Here is a 22838-nt window from a genome sequence, read left to right as displayed (position 1 = left end):
CCTGTTGTGATCTTCAGTCTCACTCTGATGCACCTATATCAACATTTTATTTTATTTACTTGGCTTGGGAGCCATAGGACTCCCTGAATGTGAGTATTTGTGCATTTCTTCAACACTGAAGAAGTAGACATCATGACACTTCAAATGTTCCATGTGTTTTTGCTGCTGAACTAAGCTCAGAGAAGGCAACTCCCACCTAGCTCTGGTCTTCCTAACTAATGCTTTCTAAATAATTCTTGATCTAACTTGCACTCCTCTCTCTCTTCATCTGTTCTTCTCCGCTGGTTGCTCCTTGGTCACCTAACATGCTCAACTCTCACATATTGAAAAACATAAAGGAGAACAGGAGAAAAACACAAGTTTTTGTCTTACTCTGTACTCCTTTGTTTTCAATTGAAGAGTGCACCTCCACTTCCTCAGCCTCCATTTACTGCTCAAACTATTCTGATCTGGCTTCAGGCTTTCCCTGAAACAGTCCTAAATGGAAGGGTCTGAGGCCACATTGCAAGAGGTAGAATCTACTGGCTCCTTTCTCTTCACCCTTTTGAATCAAACAGCTTTCTTTCTGTCCATTCTAAAACCTTTCCAAGAGAGAACTCATTCCTGGCTACACATCCTGTCAAAGCTTGGTACTGTGCAAGTGTTGGGACTCTAGGGTGATTAATGCAGGCTCCCGGCCCTCCGGGGTCTCAAGGTCCTTTGAAGGAAGTGAACATGTAACAGAGAAGTGCAATAGAGGCTACAGGAGCTGAGGGTGGAATAGAAACCTGGTCCCGTGGAGACTCCAATTCCTCCGAAGTCTGTGAAGCCATCTCTGACTTTTCTTGCTTGTTTTGTGCTCCATTTCCATATATCTTCCTTGAGGCTTGTGCTTGTACAGTTTCTAAGAGCAATACTAGCTGAATGTCTCAAACTTAACTTTTATCATATTTCTCTTTGAAACTGAGTCTTCTTCCTCCAATCCCTGTCTCTGTTAATGGCCTAAAGCCCACCCAATGCTTTTTCTGTCTTATTTTTGTGCACCTCACTTTACATCCTGACCCCCTGCACCCCTCTGCATGACTCTGCATGCCTCAATTCCTGCATGCTCTGTAATTGTGTAGCAGTTCTGCGCACACTCTCCTCTCTGCTTTGAATGTCTTCTCTTCATAAATACTTCACAAATTCTACTTAACAGCTAATGGTTTGTTAATTACTTCCTTTAGGAAACAGTCCCTGATTTAGAGGTTTTTGTTCTGTCTTATTGTCATATGTCTATATACATCTGCAAAGTATCATATTTCATATAAATAAAAATATCATTTGTTAAGCCCTTACTCTGTGCCTGGGACTGTATTACCTATTTTACATGCATTAACTCACCTGATATTCACAATTACTTATTAGGTAGCTATGATGATCCTCACTCATATAATTTGCATGCAAGGAAGTGAGGTAAATTTGATTATTATCCACTACTACATAAAAAGATGCTGAGATCACCCAGCTAGTAAGTGGAGTAACTGGAACCCAGCTGATTCCAAAGAACATGTGTCATTTGTTTGTAAGGCAGCACATTCACTTAGCAAGTAAGATCAGTGAGAGAAGGTACCTGGACAAGGATACGAAACAGTCTTTCCTGTGACAATGCATTCTTTTTCTCAGCGCACTTTGGTAGATATGTATATATTAGGCAACAATGCAAAAGACTATCTCCCTTCATACAAATTGAAATCATAATTAATGATAGAAAAGATGATTATATTACATGGGCTATTCAGAGATGCTGAACACAAAATGAGAGGGATTTCTGTATATGAACATGCCCATGTAAGAGACAGGCCCAGGCATGTTTTGGTGACTATAGTCTCTTCCAGGTTTGGGGATAAGCCACATTTCAAATTAAATAAATAAAAAGTCTGGATTGATGAGCTATAGCTATTAAGGAGGCATTACCTATTACATGTATGGCCAATATATGAAACCCATAATAGGATTTATTAGTTAGAAGCTTAATTCAAAATATTTTATGCTGATGGCTTGTTATTCTTTTTGTTCAATTATTTGGCTTATGTATTTCAGAAAACATGTTTGCTGTTCTTACATAATTATGTATCCGTAATTATGCATTTGATCAACACTATATATTCTGTCTTCATTTGGATGTTTTCTATATTGACTCAAAGGCAATAAGCTGCAAAAGTAATATAATCAAATAAGCCATATTTTGATCCTAAAATAAATTATTCAAGTTTTATCTAAATTGGCCTTATTTGTAAGAAGAAAATCTATGTCAAAATTGTTTTAAAGATAAAATAACACTGATGGTGCACAAGAGATAAATGTCTTTAAATATTCTGCATTTAACAAAATGCGTGAGGCCAGCCAGGGAGTCTTAATACTTTCATAATATCCTTAATAAACCCAATATGCATCCTGTACTTTCATGAGAAAAGTGCATTTCATGAGAAACCTGAGTTCCATTTATAAAGTTTACTTCCATCAGTGACATTATTGCCCTTCTGATAAATATTATCATTCCTCTTCCTTTGGAAGCTTCTCCAACTAACGGTAAAATCTCTGCTCTGCTTGTCTTGTCAAAGGAGTTACCAGCTGTCACAGAGCTGCTGCTGAGGCTGGCCTGGCCAGACCTGCTGTCCCCAGGGGAGCCATTCCCCAGCGGCCACCGCCCCAGGAACAGTGAGATGTAGAGACAATGCTACTCCTCCTTGTTTTCCAGGGCTGCCATGCGTGTGGCAGTTTAAGCCCCGGAAGACTCGGGAACATGAATGGCTCTAGCAGTGATGGTTGACTTTTCCAAGAAACTTATACCACATAGGGAACAACAGAGAAGCTACCCGGAAGTGACTTGTAAACCTAGGGATCTCTAATAATCATAACAAATACACTCATTGTCAAGGTCAGCCCTTTGCACATCCTTCTATTATCACTTCAAATCTCTCTAAATAGCAAATACCCACTTACAACTAAATTTTAATTTTGAAGAGCATTCCTAGCCTTTGATTCCCATCCTCTTTCCTAATTGTATTTGCAGCTCATTTGTAATGGCTGCATCCCCAGAAATAACAGGTCGAGGAATGAGAAGCAGAAAGTAAAATATCCCCGATGGCCTTGTTCATCACAATAAAATCAAATGTAAATAGGGTCAGGATTAAACCAGTACCTTCCCTATCAATTCTACTTACCAATGACCTGTTCTTCCTCTAAAACTAATTGGGGAAAATCAAATGTGTTTAGGTATACTCATTCAAATTTTATAACACATTCTAACAGGTATATTATTGGTATATGAGGTTACTTTTTAAATAAAATTATGTAATTTGGTGCATGTGTGTACACAAATTCTAATCTCTAGATTGATGGATTTGAATGAATGACTCTGATGTGGGGAAAAGAAAATGGAAAAAAAAAACAAAATATTTCATATCTGAGGCTGTACACATTGTCCCTCCCAGATTACCTAACGAGAATCAATTCCCAATAATTACAAAGTCTAGTCTGGCTATATCATCTTTCTCCTGATCAAATTTTCAACAGTTAACAGACCTCCAGCTGCCCTGCACTGTGTCACTTTCCACATGGGAGTCAATACTAGCTCCAAGATTAATAGTAGATATTATGTTCTCTCATGTCACCATCAGGGAATTACGGTTTCACTAGAAGGATTACCAATCACGTTTTTTCTCCAACAGGGAAAATTGAAGGGATTTGTTTTGTTTTATTTATTCTAAATTTTAGCAATGTCAAGTGGAACTCGACTGAGGTGCTGCTTCCATTCAAACTATATATCTGGTAGCTTTGCTATGTTGGGAATTTAATCTCCAAGATTTCCTTATTTTTTATTGGCAACAGCATTAAAACTGGTGTCCACAGTGATGAAAAGTATAACTGTGTCATGTTGCTTTAAGCCCCACTGGACTTCTAAAAGTATTTTGCCAATATTCAAAACTAGTACAAGCTAAATTTAATTGTCCTTCAGATTGCAGTGAAGGGGGTAGCATCACCAGACAACCGAGGCTCTCTGAAAGCAGGCAATCACTCAGGAGGGTGGCAGGGGCTAAATGTTTGCTTTCTGTGCACCAAGGGAAGATGCTACTTCCTTTTATGTTAACTGGAGCTTTAACATAGCTGAGGATTGCTCTCTACCAGTCTGATCACAGCCACTGTGCTGTCTGCACCTAAAAGATCTCAGATGACTGCTGTCTGCAAGTTATTCTTTTAAAATGATCGCTGTTGGAACAGGCCTTGTCTGCCATGAACGCAATGTGAAGGCTTCAATCATGCAATCTCTCGACAACCCGTGGAACGTGCCTGAGAAGTGACTAATGGGAGGCACTGGGGCAAAAATTTAGCAGCTTGTCAGTGGGTGCCCAGTACATGCACTTGATATTGTGGCTTCCTTTCTGTTCTGGCTGTCTCTGGTAAGTAAAAATGTTGGTAAACATTTGCGGATCACTGACATTTTACAGGAATTTCCATGTAAAGTGCCAGATGTGCATATAAGCTGGACTGTCTTCCCTCCGCCTCATCCTAACTCCTCCTGGATGGGCCTCTGTTCTGTCACAAACTCACAGAATGCTGACCCCTGGCTGACACCTGGTGTTTCATGCTGACCCCTGCTATCTCCATGCTGACTCCTTGGGTTTCCACCCTGACCCCTGGTGTCTCCATGTTGACCCCTGATATCTCTATCCTGACCCCTGGTGTCTTTGTGTTGACCCCTGGTGTCTCTGTGTTGACCCCTGCTGTCTCAGTGCTGACCCCTGGTGTCTCCATGTAAACCCCTGGTGTCTCTGTGTTGACCTCCTGGGTTCCCACCCTGAACCTGGTGTCTCTGTGCTGACCCCTGGTGTCTCTCCTGACCCCTTGCGTCTCCATGTTGACTCCTGGTGTTTCTGTGTTGACCCCTGGTATCTCCGTGTTGACCCCTGGTGTCTCTGTGTTGACCCTTGATGTCTCTGTGTTGACCCCTGGTGTCTCCGTGCTGACCCCTGGTGTCTCCGTGTTGACCCCTGGTGTCTCTGTGTTGAACCCTGGTGTCTCCATGTTGAACCCTGGTGTCTCCCTGTTGACCCCTGGTATCTCTGTGTTGAACCCTGGTGTCTCTCTGTTGACCCCTGGTGTCTCTGTGTTGACCCCTGGTATCTCTCTGTTGACCCCTGGTGTCTCCATGCTGATCCCTGGTGTCTCTGCTGACCCCTGGTGTGTCCATGTTGACCCCTGGTGTCTCTCCTGACCCCTTGTGTCTCCATGTTGACCCCTGGTGTCTCTGTGTTGACCCCTGGTGTCTCTGTGCTGATCCATGATGTCTCTCCTGACCCCTGGTGTCTCCATGTTGACCCCTGGTGTCTCTCCTGACCCCTTGTGTCTCCATGTTGACCTCTGGTGTCTCTGTGTTGACTCCTGGTGTCTCTGTGCTGACCCCTGTGGTCTCTCCTGACCCCTTATGTCTCCATGTTGAACCCTGGTGTCTCTGTGCTGATCCCTCGTGTCTTTGTGTTGACACCTGGTATCTCCATGTTGACATCTGGTGTCTCTGTGTTGACCCCTGGTGTCTCCATGTTGAACTCTGGTGTCTCCATGTTTACCACTGGTGTCTCTGTATTGACCCCTGCTGTCTTCGAGTTGACCCTTGGTGTTTCCACCTCAACCTCTGCTGTTTTCCAGCCAGGAGTGAAGAAACTGGACTACCACCCAGCCAGCCACTCTTGATCACCTTGGTGTAACATTGTTTCAGGGTCAGGACACTCCCCCCAGCCCCTGGAAACACTGACCAGAGAGGGGCAGGTGCTCAAGTTAAGAAACCACCATGATTCCAGAAACAGGGGTCAGAACAGCCCCTGTAGCACCCACCTCTGCTGGAAGGAGGGGTGGGCTGGAGAGTTGGCCCTGAAATGTTGCTGTGAATTTGAAGATAGGGATTAGTGTTCACTTGTTTGGGGTGATTTCTGAGCTAATGGTTGGATACCACTCTAGCCCCACCAGTGCCTAGAAGGGAGCAGAGAGGGAATAGCAATTTAAGAGCCCCAGCTGCTTTCAAGGGGAAGGAAAAGGGCCTCTTGAGTGCTAGGGACTATGTGAGGGGAAACGAGATCATCCAAGAAGCAGGTGCTACCAATTGCTTTCCTGGCCAGAGTCATTTGACCTAGTCGTGAAACAGATACTGGAAAAGAGATGGGGGTCTATTGCCAGTGTTGTTACAGTGAGAGATGAGGCTCCCTTCCAGGCTTTTTTCCATATAAAGGGGTAGAGAGCCAATAGCCACCTCTTGGGTCCAGACCACCATGTTGGTAGCATAAAGCTACACCAGAGGGATTGAGGCCAAGGTCATGGCTGCCCTGTCTACCAGAGCTGAAGCTCATCTTCAGGATGTGTGCCAGGCAGAGCTGATGCCCAGAGCCCAGAAGGACAGCAGAGACCTGACCATTAGGAAGAAATAGCCAAGCAACACCTGGACAACAGGAAGTGCCCTGAGTCACATAAACAGCGTGTGCTGGTTTGAATCTATTATGTACCCCACAAAAGCCAAGGTCTTTGAATCCAATCCTGAAGAGCTATTACGGGTGGGACCTTTTGATTAAGTTGCTTCCATGAAGATGTGACCCCACTCATTCAAAGTGGGTCTTAATTAGTTTACTGAAGTCCTCTATGCGAGTATGAAAGGCACAGACACTTTGAAGAGAGCTCAGAAACACTTAGAGAGAAAACACCCAGAGACGTTTTGGAGACAGCCATTTTGAAACCGGAACTCAGGAGAAGAAGGACCAGAAGACGTCACCATGTGCATTCTCATGTGACAGAGGAGCCCCAGACGCCATTGGCCTTTCTTCAGTGAAGGTATCCTCTTGTTGGTGCCTTAATCTGGACACTTTTATGGCCTTAGAACTATAACTTTTTAACTCAGTAAACTCCCTTTGTAAAAGCCAATCCATTTCTGGTATTTTGCATTTCCGGCAGCTTTAGCAAACTGAACAGTGTCTTTCGCTACTGCTCTGAGGAAGGGTGCAGATAAAGAAGTCTGTGAGGAAGGAGTGGGTAGGAACGCAGGAGTTTCGGGAGCTGTGACTCAGAGATTATAATGTGGGTTAATGTTCTTTTTATAATTAAAATATAATTTATACACAATAGAATATTTAGATCTTAAGTCTCCAGTTTGATGGGTTTTGGCATATGGACACACCTGTATAATCTCTACCCCAGTTGAAATATAGAACATTCATGGAAAATTTCCCTGTGCCGCCTTCCCAGACAATAGCTACTCCCCACCGCTACACATAATCATTGATTGAATTTCCATAACAGATGTTAGTTTTCTTCTCTCTTGAACCTTCATACAAATGGAATCATGTTTACGTAATTTTGCATCTGGTTTCTTTTGCACAACATAATGCTCATCTATTCATTCGCAACTTTGTTTTGGCTGTGAATATTGTTATACAACTCCTTTTTGAAGATATATTTTCATTTCTCTTGGATGTATACCAAGGAGTAGGATTACGGATTTTTAGAATAGGTTTTTACTTTATAAAAAACTGCCAAATAGTTTTCCAAATAGTTTTCCAAATAGTTTTCCAAAGCAGTTGATAAGTTCGGATAATAATGCATGAAAATTCAGAGTCACATCCTTGCCAATAGTCTTTCCTTTCTTTCTCTTTTTATTTTTTTTAAGTCATTCCGTTCTAGTGGATGTAAAGTTGCATTGTGTTGTGGTTTTAATCAGGTCTACATTTTTCTGAAGACAGATGGATTAGTACATCTTTTCATGTATTTGTCAGCCATTTGCATATCTTATTTTGTGAAATATATTTTCAAGTCTTTTGTCCATTTTTATAAAAAAATTGTGTTGTTTGTCCCTTTTATTGATTTGTGATAGTTCTTCACATACTCTGGAGTCAAGTGCTGTCTCAGATAAATACATGGCAAACATTTTCTTTCCATTTGCAATTTTCTTAATAGCGTTTTGTAAAAAGCAAAGAAAAACAATAATGGTGATGAAGAGTACTTTAACTTTTCTTTTATTTTTCAGTGCTTTATTGTCCTAAGAAATCTTTGCTACCCCAAGATCACAGAACTATTTTCTTATGTTTCCTTGAAATGATTTATTGTTTTAGTTTTACCTTGTAGTGTAGGTTCAATCTCAAAATGTTTTTGTGTATGAAATAGAGTCAGGTATAATTTTTCTTTTATCTTGTTGCTCCAGAACCATGTGTTGAAAAGATTTTCCTTCCTCTATGAATTGATTGGGCACCTTTGTCAAAAATCAATTTACCCTGTTGGTGGGGGTTTATCTCTGGACTGTCCGAAGAGAAAGTTTCCACTGATTCATGTGCCTACACTGACATCATTGTCACACTGAGTTTATTATTGTAGTTTTATTGTAAGTGCTGAAATCAGGGAATATAAGCCCTCCAACTATGCTCTCCTTATTCAAGATTGTTTTGGCTATTTTAGGTCCTTTTTATTTCCATGTACATGTTTTAATCAAATTGTCAATATCAACAAAAACGTTCTGGGAATTCATTGGTATTATATTGTGAATTTGGGGAGAAGTTACAACTTATCAATGTTGAGTCTTCAAACCATGAGCATGGTATATTTCTCCATTTATTCATTTATTTTAATTTCCTTCATCACAGTTTTGAGATTTTCAGGGCAGAGGCCTTTGCACATCTTTTGTTGCCTTTATTCGTAAGTATATTATGTTTCTAATGTGTTGTTAACGGGAGTTTTATTCAATTTTCCAAATGCTCTTTTCCAGTTATGGAAGTGCAATTTATTTTGGATATTGCTCTAGTTTCCAGAAATCTTGCTAAATTTGTGCTCGTCTATGTGTTTTGTATTTTTTATGGGGGGGGGGGTGTTGATTCCTTAGGATTTTCTACATAAACTCTCATGATATCTAGAAATAAAGGAAGTTATACTGCTTTTATTCCAGTTGTTATGCTATTATGCCCATTTCTTGACTTACTGCACAAGGAGAACATCAGTGCAGGGTTGAGTAGACAAGAGTCAAATGGTTTTCTGTGCCTGGTTTCAATCTCACAGGAAAGCTAAGGTGCTCGTTGTAGCGAGTTCCTTAGCTACCATTTATCAGGTTAAGGAAGTTCCCTTCTATTCACATTTTGCTGAAAGTGTTTGCTGTAAATGGGTGTTAAGTTTCATCAAATGCATTTTTTGCACCTTTGTGTTGTTATCCTAGGATCTTACTCCTTAATTTTGCCTGAGATCTCATTGATGTTCTGAGCTTTATTTATCTATTTAAACCCAGTTTGCTTTAAAAGAGTGACAGGGCCTATGTGCATTAGAAATTTAGACTGCAACATTTGAAATATGTAACATTGTTTCAGCGTTGAAATACTGAATTTGACAAATTATTGTATTTTATCGATCTAGAACATTGTCTGATATATTTATCCGGGGGAGTTATGTAAATCATAGTTCACTGAAGAGATCACATCAGTGAGGAAACAAAGGAATAAAGAAAGAAATCCATCGCTATTCTTCTACTGACAAAGGGGATAAAAGGAAAGCCTATGGGAACAGTTCAATCAGCTTTGACAACTTGACTAGCAATTCAAGGTGACTTAAATTGGCAGTGACAAAAGATTAGTTAACAGTCTACAAAATGTCCATTAACTTCTTTAGTTAGCAAGAGTCTATTGATTTAAAACCTGCTGTTGCTCCCATGGTTGTTAGTAAGATGTGACGTGAAACCTCAAGTTCGGCATTATTCAGCACCAGTAAAACAAAACACTCCAAGGTAAACCTGGTAATAAGCTGCAAATTAAATCTTCATCTAAACAGCTGCAGATATCTGGTGAATCCAGGGAAGACTGTTTGATACCTTTTTCTCATATTTTTCTGGCCATGCTGGTAAGACGATGTCTTTAATACTGTTACATAACTTGTCTGGTTTTATGATGAAAATAGTTTATCCAATACAGACTAATCTCACTTAAGGATATCTTCCACATGTGTGCTTTGGTGTTGGTAAGTAAACCACTCAGCAGTTCATGAGGCTGGATTGGCAGCAGCGTACTGTCAGCCGGTTACAGCACAGGCTAAAATTTGCCTCAATACCTAGACATGAGTCCACATAAGGGGGTGTGGAGAGGTTTTCATGCACACCGAGCCAGTGGCGACTCCCCAGGGTAGCTTCGCTGACATTGAAAGAGAAGCCTCCCCTTGCCACCACCTCCAAAGTCCAGTGAGATTCAATAGCAGATCTGGGCCGGGTGATGGTCAGGCACCGTTCTCTTTCAGTCCTTGCTTTAAAAACACGGCATGCACTCACCTGCTTTAAATCATCTTTCATGATCAGAAAACATGAGGGCCACTGCATTCCCAGGAGGCCAACTAGTCTCCAGTAAGACACTGCTGGAGACAGACCCTGAATGCTTGGTTGTGGACCCAGGGTAGAAATTGTAAAAGGGTCACTGCTTACTTAAAAATGTAAACAAAAACACAAGCAGGGCAATGAACTGGGCTCTGAAAGTAAACAAAACGTATTAAGAACTTGATGTGAATAAACATTTCTATTGAAACCACCACAACAATGAAACAAAATGGCTTCAACAGAAGGAAGAGCTACTTACACCTGAGTAGAAAGGCTCACCAGACACACATATCACATCCTGTTCCTGGATCATCAGAAGGTCTCTGGCCAGGTGCAGCCGCACTTTGAAAGGCTCCTGGTGACCATCCTGCAGCAAACAAATCCCTGTCTTTGTCTTCAGGTAAAAACAAAACAAAACAAAACAAAACAAAACAAAACACAGAAAAAGGAAAGAACAAAAGAGAGAAGAAAATTATACTTAGTTTACAAGTTAGAATTTTATGGCCTCTTTGCAGCAAAACAATGGGCAACCATCAGAGAGCTAGGGGAAAATGCTCTCTGATCAATCTTAAATTTAATAGTTAATACAGATGCAGGGAAAGAAGATGCACATTTCAAATAAAGTAGACCTACCAGGAAATGGAGATTATGTCAGAAAATTCAGGCATAGTTTTGAATACTAAGGATTTATCTTGTGCACTGTGTTTGCTAAGAGCTTTACTGAGTTATAATTCACATACTGTATATGCATACCATTTAAAGTATACAGTTCAATTTTTTTTAGTATATTCCTAGAGTTGTGCTACCAGCATCAAAATCAATTTTAGAACTTTTTCCTCCCTCTGAAAAGAAACCTCATACTTCAAACTTCTGATCTTCCCAGCTCCATGCAATACTAATTTACTATTTGCCCATGGAATTTTAAAACTGAAAAATATATACTTAACAACCATGCTACCCTCCATTATTTCATCACATCTAGTTACCAATACACACATACAAACACACATACCCACACTTTGGACAGCTGAGGGAACAAGGATAAGGAGGTGAAGTGAACTACCTAAATTAAAACGGTTAGTCACAAAAAGAGTCTGGATTAAGACCCATGATTTTTAACTCATAATCTGATGGTTTTGCTTTACATTTTTGGAATTAGGAAAGTTGGCTATGAGGACATTTCAATGTGTACACAGCTTTGAATGAGCACCTTAAAACCTTAATAATCAATAAAGGATTCCATGAATCTTGTCAGTCTGAAAGCATGGTAGTGTTGTAATATTTATTCAAATAAATATGAATATTCCATGCTGATAGTCATCAGGAACAATGAGTAGTTTAGAAAGAAAAATTTCATTTAATAATTATTGAGCCTCTCTTAACTTAATAGAAGACTATATATTTATCCTTAGTCTTTCAGGACCATAAATGTCCAGGCAAATAATAACAGACCTTCTCTTCGAATACAAATTTCCATAGGGATTGCTAGTAGCTTGTTTCATTGAAAGAATGGTCCCATATGTTGATGGGATGTATTCATATCCTACAGCCTCCAGGATTTCTCTTTCTCTAAACTATGTTTTCCCATATGCTGATGCATAACTTTTTACCTTCTGTTATATACATGTCCTTACATTAGTCTGCAATTGCTTTGTAAAGATTATGCTGTCTTTTTAGGAAAAACAGAGGTTTTTTTTCAAGAATAAAGGCAATGTTTTCCCTCATCTCCAGGTGTGGTGCACAACAGGTGCTCAGTGAACAGCTGCTGACTGGTGTATTCTAGAGGCTAACTCAAGTGAACATATCCAGAGTGAAAAACTCTTCTGCAAAGAAAATCATATTTTCCTTAATATAGATTGCAAATTCTCTACATTTTCACATGGGAAATTTCTTATGCTCATAGTGACCTTGGTGGGGGGTTAAAGTACGGACAAAGTACAGGCCCACTGAGGGGTTATGGGAGAGAGAGGAGGATATAAAATAATTCCAAAGTCTAGTAAAAAATAACTGAACATGATTTTCCAGTTTTCCAATGTACAGTACATTCTAGGCAAATTTTTTCCCCAGAAGTATAATGGAATAGCTGTCAATCACACATAATATTCTGTCTAAACTCCAAGAGTTACACATTAAAGAGGCATAGAGATCATGTACGGAAAGGCTGGGTACTAAAACACAGCTACCAGCCCTCTCTGATGGAGCCAACTAATATTCCCTCAAATTAATAGAATTTTTTTTTCTGGAAAACAGAAAAAGACTAAGAGCTCACTTTTGGGTTTTGAGAGGATAAAACTTATTGAAAATAAAGAATGCAACCTATTGTTAGAATGAATATATACATAAGTGGGTGTTTGGAGAAAACAGCAAACAGAGAGCTAATGAAGTGAATGCCAAATCCAATGTAAAATATATTGTCCAGTATTTATAGATTTATGCATATTCTACAGTGAAAATTCAGCTTGTGCACATAAAATACATTTAAAATCTCATAAATTCATTAATTTTGTGAATATTCTGTAACATTAACAGAATCGGACACAGATTAGATGCAGTATTCTTACACATAGAATAGATGCACTTGCAATTAAGATGCAATAGGATATCTGGCATAGGGGAATCAATGGGCATTCCCAAGGAAAGGATTCTTTATAGGTGGAAAATATGTGTGGTTTGTCATGAAAGATTAAATGGAGTTTTATTGGAGAAGACAAAAGTCTTTTCATTGTAGAGAAAAAGAATGAGTAAGACATGGGAGCATGCAAATGCATACTTAGTGTGATGCAAGAAGACATGGATGTATGAAGATGCATCCTCTGTTGCCCACCCTGTGTGGTCCGGCAGAGGCCCTGTGTTCCAGTTTGCTAGTGCTTCACTGGAGGATGGCCAATGGTGTCCGGAAGACCTCTGTTAGCTGGGAAGGCATGTGGCTGGCATCTGCTCCCAAGTTCTGGTTTCAAAATGGCTTTCTCCCAGGACGTTCCTCTCTAGCAAGCTTGCTCCTCTTCAAAACATCACTCACAGCTGCACTGAGTTCCTTCTCTTTGAGTCAGCTCATCTGTATGTCTCCACTGATCACAGCCCACCCTGAATGGGTGGGGCCATGCCTCCATGGGAATATCTCTTCAGAGTCATCACCCACAGCTGGGTGGGGCACATTCCAAGCAAATTTAATCAGCACCAAAACGTCTGCCCCACAAGACTACATCAAAGATAATGGCATTTGGAAGACAAAATACACTCAAACTGGCACACCCTGGGAGAAGAACTGAGAAGAGGGGCTGTGCCCAGGCCCTTGTATGATGGACCTGGAGTTTGAGGCAATGGATATACCCCAGAGAACTTACAGCAGTGAAATACTATTAGATTCATGTTTTAAAACATGGTATGGTAGACTGAATTACGTACCTCAACAAAAGACATGTTCTTCATCTGAATTTGCCTCCCTGTGGGTATGAACCCAATTATAAATAGGACTCTTTGAAGATATATTATCAGTTAAGGTATGGACTATTTGTGGGTAGGATCTTCTAAGATCCTCTTTAGGCATGGCCAAAAGGAATCAGAGTGAGCCTTAATTCGTGTGGTAGTAACCTCAAAAAGAAGCTGAAATTCAGCAGAACCAGGAGAGCAGACCCAGCAGAGAGCATCTGCTATGGGATGGGAAACAAGGATGCAAGCCAAGGACTCTCAAAGATTGCATCAAGCCAGCACAGAGCACTACCAGAGAGAAAGCATGGCCCTGCCGACACCTTTATTGGGACTTCTATCCTTCAAAACCGTGACACAATAATTCTTGTTTAAGCCAACCCATAGCAGCCCTGGCAAACTAAGACACATGGGTACCTGGTCTCTTTTCAGGAAAATGAAAATGATTTGGTACCAGACAGTGGCGATGTTAACATAACACTGTGAATGTACTAAATGCCACTGAACTGTACCCTGGAAATGGTTAAAATGGTAAATTTTATGAGAAGTGTATTTTACCATCATACAAATAGATTAAATAGACAACTTTAATTAAATAACTAATGGTTTTCTTATAGCAGAGAAGGCAAACGAATTTGGAAAGTTAAAATGTAGTCGTTTTGCACAGAAATATCAGCTTTGAGCAGGAGCTATTGGGGACTGAGAAGCAATTGCATTCTTTTCCACCACACATTGGAGTCACAGCTGCTTTGAGAGCTCAAAGTGGGTAGATAAAATCTACTTCAGGTTGCTCTCCTGATTAGCACTGCAGGACTAGGACTACCACATATTTCATTTATCTGTGGATCAATCAGCACTATATAGTGCTTGCTGTGTGCAAAGGAATAGTGTAAGCACCTTGGATAGATATTGTTTTATTTGACCATCCTAATACCCTGGGGTGGCAGCTTCTCTTCCTATTCTGCTTTACAGATTGGGCAAGAGAATAAGCAGCAGCCAGAATTCAAACCCAGGCTGCTGGGCTGCAGAGTCTGCATCCTTCACCAATCACCCGCATGTCCCTCATCCAGAGATTCCTAGAGGGATATCTTCTCACCCACTTGTACACACCCGCCATTGTGCTGAATACAATGAAATGGCTATCTACAGCTTCCCCTAGACAGAGTGTTGGTCTTCAAGAATGTCCCAAAGAAGTGCAAATAATTCTGAGAAGGATGACATCATCTTGAACCAGCTGTTCTTCATGTATCGATGTGATGAACACGGAAGGTAAATAAATGAGTAGGAAGAGTAACTGGCCCTTACAGGTGAGTTCGCCACAAGTGATGCTGCTAAGGGAGCAGGCACTGTGGAAGGGACACCTGGACACCGCCTGATGGAGGAGAGGCTTGGTCTGTTCTCTCCCATCTGCAATGCCAGGGAATATGGGTGGAAGAGATAGGACTGTGAGACCAGCAGCTGGAGCTGCCCATCCTAAAACAGGCCCCTCTGCAGAGTCTCACAGATCCGTGGACCCAGGTTGTTTAAAAAGAGAAAATGCACCTAAATCACCACTGGTCACCAATTTCAGTGTGCAGTTAAAACATATGATCATATTCCTTTTCTTTAGTAACATAATGATCATTTGCCTCCAAACTGCATTACCTGTGCATGCATTTGGATATGAGTAAAGAAATTTGAGGCTGTATACACACTCACACACACACACACACACAATGTGCATATATATGTATATGCAAATGGGTAGTTTATGCATGCATGTATAATATGTGTATATGTGCTTTATATAATGTACAATATACTGTTAATTCTAAAACCTATGTAAAAATTGATATTGTAAATGGACAATACATACAATGCCATATAAGTTCAAATATTTGTTCCTGTGCCCTAATGCATGATCCTGTGTATCACTTGGATTTTACAAACCCACATTGTAGACTATTGGCACAGAGGAATTATTAAAAGGCAAGACTTTTACAAACCTCGTCATTGGCTATTCTGTCTGTATTCAATGTGGTTATGAATTTGCATTGATTTGTTCTTTGGTGTAGAAACAAATCTCAAATTTAAACACATTAAAATTTATAGTTTGCTTAAAATTAGTACACAATTTGAAATTTTTAAAAGTAGATTTCAATGCTAAGGCCCTTTTAAAGGTATAGTCTAATCTCTCGAAGTACACAATGTGTTTTCATGAAACTTGAAAATCTATGTTGCTTTTATCTTGAAATGCAGAATTAGTAATATCAGTCAAAGAAACTACAAACTACAAGAAACATGGCAGAGAACATAATAGGAACTGCAAACGTTCTTGCAGGTATCTTCTGTATTTATATATTTTGATTGCGAAATATAGTTTTATTTGCTTCGTAAACTTTAATACATGACTTCTTATAATGTAACATATTGTACAATAGTACAATAAATGTCATTTATATAACATCCTTCCAACTGTATTTATCCTTTGCCTTTCCTTTCTTGGACAGGCTGTAATCATTTCCCTTCTCAGCTAAGTTCTAGCCATTTTTCAAGTCCTAGCCCAAGACTTCATTCTCCTTGAAGTCTCCTGAGACCACTCTAAACAAAGGTGAATCCTCACTTTTCTGAACTTGGAGCTTTCATTGAATAAGCAATCAATCATTATTGTATTTTGGTATCACATATATGACTTTAGCAATATTTAGTTCTATGACATGTTATTTAACTTCATCTTATATATTGTCATCTCAAGAATATCCTAATAATAGGTGATTACTCTTTTCCACTTTAAGGATTATTATTATTCTATAGGACCTACCACAGTGGTTTGTCCATAGGAATCATTTCAGTATTCACCTATTTAACATTCAATATTCAATGATTGTTGATTGAACCGTAGTCACAGATAACATTTCAATTCATGAGGGACTAAACTAACTTATATATTTAAATAAATTACTTTATTAAATACTTGTTATAGATAAATACACATATTCACAGACAATGCAAAGGCAGAAATCATATTTTAGGGAATGTAGATGTGAAAATGAAATATGAAGAAATAGTAGACTAAGAAATGTGTATTGGCTTACTTAAACACATGGTTTTACTAAGATAACAATTTATAAAATGAGAGATAATCAGTAATTATATCTGGCTATCTGTACACCTTTTTACCCTAAATTATGTAATTTATATGTATTCTAGTTCTGCTAACTTAAAATCTATATCTTTAATTTTGTTTCTAGTTACACTTTTAAATCTCAATTCCTTAAAAGAACTGCAACATGCAGTTTTTAAGAGGAAAATTTTCTTAAAGGATCTGTATTCAATACTTCCAAGGGAAAAGAAATTATCTAGGCATACTTTTTATACTTCCTTTACAATTAGGAGGCTCCCTGGCTTTGATACTAGTATTCCAGTTGAATCTATTAGATATTCTTGGATATAATATTTTCATATTTAATGGATTATTGGCAGTCAAGGGAAAATAGGTTTTATTTAATATATCTTTGACTCTTACCTATTTTTTAGCAATGGAGTACATTGGAAAGAGGCCTAAACTTAGTATGAGGAGTTTCAAGGTTCACATAAGATGGAATAATACTTTGATGGAAATAGAAGATTCACTACAGTCAACATTAAGAGCATGGTGCTATATAATTAAAGCGAGAAATGATGCAGAATTACAATGTAACCTTAAAATAGCATGCAAACATCTAAAACAACAACTCAATGAAAAAACACTGATGAATGGATAGGTGCTGAGTTAAAAAGCTGAGTTAAGTTAAATGCTTTGACATTATGGTATTCACTCTAGGAGGTGAGAGAGGTTTGTAAACAAAAAGAACTATAATGTAATATTAAAAAGTGCTCCAATAGGAATATTTATAAAGCCTTATCATATGTGAACTTTTGAAAATGAAAACATCATCAAGGATTCAAATATAAAAACAACTAGTTTTCTGAAGACATTTTGCTTTATATTTTAAACGTTGCAACAACTGGAGCAAATATAAAAAAGACATGTTTGCATTTGCCTTAGAGGAAAATAATGAATTATATTACACAAATTCATGCAGAAAAGATTTAAACACATGACCTTTCACTGAAAGGACAATCTTTACAAACATTACAAACTTAAGTTTTTGTTTGTTTGTTTTTAACTCTATCAGAGATAATCCAGTTGTTTATCCATTGGGTTATTTATGTACCAGAAAAATAGTTAAAACTGTTTAAGTAAATGCAAGATATTTCAACCTGTGAATTTTTGCATTTTGCCTGAAAGACAATGTTTAGAGAGTTGTTTAATAAATATTTAATTAAGAAATGTTTAATAAATGCATGTTTAATAAAAAGATAGTTTTTCTACCCAATATTCCCTATATGACCATTATCTTTGGTTCATATACTATTGAACTGTACATTTGACCTTTAATATCCTTGAAAGAAGAAAGCAATACTTGAACTCATACAAAATGTGAGGACAGGTCTCCAGGGAATCTGAATTGCCATGTATAATATATAAATGATATCGAAATATTTAAATAATAGTGCCATCATAAAATTGCAGGAACTCAGTGCTGAAAGGGATCTTTGATAGCTTCTAATTTACAACCATTTAGATGAAAAGAATTACTGCCAGCACTTGCGGCACCTGAAATCGTAGAGCACATGGTTTATGGAGATCAAGGGCAATTCAATCAAATCAAATGTGCTCCCATCCTCTTCTTAAAGGATGAGCTAAAATCTGACTTTTCCCCAGACACTCTTTGAATTTCAGGTCTTGCGGACAGAAGTTATATTCCAGAAATGAAATAGCCTCATCATTCATCCTTTGGTCAAAAGCAGCGTTCCACTTATATAGAGAGGGAACAAATATTTCCTGCCTCTATTCTGTTTTCCCAACTTGAAAAGCAGAAAGCCGTCTAACCTACCTCTTCACAGGCAGACCTGAAATCCATGTGCTGCGGCACGTCCAAGGCGTAGTCTGAAAAAACAAAAATGGTTGCAATTAAGAACAAGCCAGTTGAGAGCAGAAGACATGGTTAAAATGAGAAGAAAAAGTTATGAAGCAGATGCCTGTCGGAAAACTATGTTTACTGCCACCTCCAAGGAGCAAGGACTCCAGGATGTAATGAAGAGAGAGAAAGGAGGAAATGAAAAAATTCCTAATCCCCCACTTTATGGAGGTATAAAATACTGCCATGCATCAGTGTGACTGAGGAGGTGCCATTCCATCCACTCCACTAGGCTTTCAGACATGATCTGCTCTATGATTAACCTCTTCTCTCAAGTGGTAGCTCATTTACAACATTCATGTTGAAAGTTGAATTTACAGCTGGGAAAGAAACTTCTGAAAGGGTAATTCAAAGTTGCATTTCATGTGGTTATCTCTTGAAAAAGATTGACTAATTTTTTTTGCCATTTAATTAAAAAGATACATGCACGAATAATTCTCTCTGGTTCTTAAAATTTTACTCACAAACAGTGTGATGTGAGGAAGCAAGCTATTATCAGAGTGAATAATATTAAGATAAATCAATGTGTGATATTTAGAATAAGGACTCATTTAGAGACCACTATATTCCTAAAAGATGGATATAGACCTAAATGTGTGAAAGTGCACATAACAGTTGCTATTTTAAATGTGTTTATATAGTTTTGTTTCATTACATGACAAATTTCATAAAATTAAGAGCTATAGGAAATCGGCACCCTGATACTATAAAACAATTCAGAGCCAAAATATAATGGTTTTGGTAAATGAGACTTCAAATTAAAATGTATCTATTTCAAAATGGTAGACTTTGTACTCCTGAAAATAGTAGGCCTCTGTAACAGTAAACTATTTTATCCTTCTTTTTCAATTTTTTTGTATGCGCTTGATAAACACTTCATAAAATAAGTGTCTATCACTTGTCTATCACTGAACTGAGGGACTATTTCTCTTGGCTTTGAAAGAAAAGAAATTGACCATTTTCAATAGTAACTGACCATGTGAATTAATATATTGAACATTTTCTTTGAATAAGTCTGTGAATTGTGGGCCTGATTTTCTTGTATTGAAATGCATAATATGGCTGATTATATTAAAAGTAGGTAATAACAAGTCATTAGCAAATAAAAGCGCAATTTGATGATATAAATTACTTCTTATTTTGGTTCCTATTAGATATTGATTATCTTAAAAATTATGTTTTCAAAATTACCCTTACAGTTTGCATTTTAAGAACCTGTAAATATCTTTGTTTGACATAAAGTTATCCATTTCCTGTAAATTGGGTTTTTTTCAATACTTATTGACTATGCAAAAATCATGGAGTTTCTAGAATCCATTTACTGCTTGAGAATAGCCTCCATGAGGCTATTTAATCATCTGTCTAAACTTAATCTCATATTTAGTTTCTTACATTGATTATCATTTTGGTGTATACAATTTTAAATGTCATTATCTATAATAATAGCAGATTATTAGAGGCAGGACTGTAACTAACCTGTTTTTAGCTCATCTTCCTTTTATTTTGCTAATCTTCCTTCATCTTTCATCAAAATGATAGGTATTTTTCATTGCTTCTTGAGAAAATTAATTTGTATAGGATTCAAAACATTTTACTTACTAGGTGATATAATATATTTCATAGCTATAATGAAACTATTTTCGATGAGCATAATTTTAAAACCAGAGTAAAAGCTGTCCAATCTTTTTTTTTTTTTTTTCGTTTTTTAAATGTTTAGATGTCTTTCTTTTAAATAAATGGTTTATGTTAGACAGTTTTGGATTTACAGGAAAATTGTGAATATGGTTACAGAAAATTCCCATATACCTCACATCCAGTTTCCCTGATTATTAACATCTTCTAGTAGTTTGGTACATTTGTTAAAATTTATGAACCAATACTGATACACTATGATTAACTAAACTCTATACCTTACTCAGATCTCCTTAATTTACCTAACGTCCTCTTTCTGTCCTGGGATCTCATCCAGGACAGCACATTACATTTGGTTGTCTTGTATCCTTGGGCTTCTTTTGGGTGTGATAGCTTCTCAGACATTCCTTTTTGTCATAACCTTGACAGTTTTGAGTATTGTGCATATTGTCCCCGACTTGAGATTTTTCTGATTTTATATCATGACAAGCTTGGAGTTACGTGCTTTGGGAAGGAAGACACAGTGACAAAGTACCCTTCTCAGCACATCACACCAAGAGTGCATATTATCAACAGAACTTATCACAGTGGACGCTGGCCTCGATCACCTGGCTGAGGAAGGTGTGTCAGGTATCTCTGCAGCAAAGTGACTCTTCTCGACACCCCCTTTCTATAATACACTCCTAGGAAGAAAGTTATTCTGTGAAGCCCACACTTAGGAGTGGGAATTTATTCTCCACTTCCTTGAGGGTGACGTCTCCACATAATTTATTTGGAAATCGTCTTCATAGGAGATTTCTCTGTTCTCCTCCAGTTATTTTCTTATGTCTTTATTTAATCATTTCTTTATGTCAGCATGAGTTCATGGGTATTTGCTTTATACTTTGAGTTATAATCCAATACTCCTTTGTTAATTTTGTTGGTCAAATATTTCCTCCTGGATCGTCTAATATATTTTCTTTCCCAGTCCTAGAATCAGCCATTTCTTTAGTGATCCTTGGCACCATGTATTGGAGAAAGGTATTTAAAACCAAGATTTGGGTGCTAGGTATGTTTGTTGCTACTGCAGTATCATTTCTTTTAGACTGTGTCAACTAACAGAGCAAGGAAGTACATGTGTGTGTAGTAACCCATGTGCATGCTCATATTTATAAATATTTCTAGTTGTAATAACCATCTGTGTCTTTATCAACCGAAACATGAGGTCGTGTTGATGTTCCTAACTCATCCATCACCACATGGACCATTCTCGTCTCCTCCCCTTGCTTATCTGTAACCTCTCCCCAACAGTTAGAAAACTGCCATCCATCATCTTCTGCCTATTCACATAATTGTTCAGTCCCATTATAAATGTACAGCTGTTTCAGAATGGTTAACACATTATCACTAACATAAACAACCTTATCAGCTAGAATACATTGTTTCTATATAGTTCTACTCATTTCCAAAGTTATTTTAGGGCAGCACCTTCTCCCCATCCCTTCCAGTGAGGCTGTCCCATACAGTTGTAATACAGTTAGATTGTGTTGACACATTCCTCATTCCATCCTGGGATCTTCCAACATCTCAAAAGTTGTCTTTTTTTTCTTTTTTAATATGCATGTGCCAGTTTGGATGTTTTATGTCCCCCAAAATGCCAAGTTTTTTGATGCAGTCTTATGGGGGCAGATGTATTAGTGTTGATTAGGTTGGAATCCTTTGTTTGAGTGTTTCCATGGAGATGTGACTCAATCAACTGTGGGCCAGAACTTTGATTAGATAATTTCCATGGAGGTATTATCCACCCATTCAGGGTGAGTCTTAATTGAATCACTGGAATCCTATAAAAGTGTTCACAGACAGACGGAGCTGCAGCTAAGACAGGACAAAACGCCCCAAGAGCAACATTTTGGAGAATACCATTTTGAAACTCAACCTGGGAGCAAGCAGATGCCAGCCACGTGCCTTCTGAGCTAACAGAAGTTTTCTGGATGCCAAAGGCCATCTTTCAGTGAAGGTACCCTGTTGTTGATACCTTACTTTGGACACTTTATGGCCTTAAGATGGTAACTTTGTGACCAAATAAACCCCCTTTATAAAAGCCAATCCATTTCTGGTGTTTTGCAAAATGGCAGCATTGGCAAGCTGGAACAGCATACATCAAGGTTCATTCTTTGTGCTGTGAAATTCTGTGGGTTTTGGGAAATGCATAGTGCCATGCTTCCACTACAGTATTGTACAGAACAGTTTTTCTCCCTTAAAAAGTCCCCTGTGCTCCACTTACTCATCCCTGCTCTTCTCCCCATGCATCCCTGGGACCACTGATCTTTTTATTGTCTATATAATTTTCCTTCTCCACAATGTCATATAGTTGGGCTCATATAGAATGCATGAGCTTTTTTCACTTATCAATATGCATTTAAGATTTCTCCATGTCTTTTTGTGGCTTGGTAGGCCATTAT

General features: G+C 38.3%; 1 protein-coding gene across 2 annotated transcripts in view; it reads right to left on the bottom strand.

Moving 5' to 3' along the window:
- SNTG1 (syntrophin gamma 1) overlaps positions 1 to 22838 on the bottom strand; it is a 1042376-nt gene that overhangs the window by 341934 nt on the left and 677604 nt on the right. For both annotated transcript variants that reach the window (XM_037803436.1, XM_037803438.1), the window contains exons 3-4: positions 18682 to 18734; positions 10596 to 10730 (exon numbers count right to left, since the gene is read on the bottom strand). In XM_037803436.1, coding sequence (XP_037659364.1) covers positions 10596 to 10730; positions 18682 to 18708 — 162 coding nt within the window. In that variant the 5' untranslated portion in view covers positions 18709 to 18734. The remainder of the gene's footprint in view (positions 1 to 10595; positions 10731 to 18681; positions 18735 to 22838) is intronic.

This window comes from Choloepus didactylus, chromosome 14, assembly GCF_015220235.1.
Source record: "Choloepus didactylus isolate mChoDid1 chromosome 14, mChoDid1.pri, whole genome shotgun sequence".
Lineage (NCBI taxonomy): Eukaryota > Metazoa > Chordata > Mammalia > Pilosa > Megalonychidae > Choloepus > Choloepus didactylus.
This window is presented reverse-complemented; position numbering and strand designations above follow the sequence as displayed.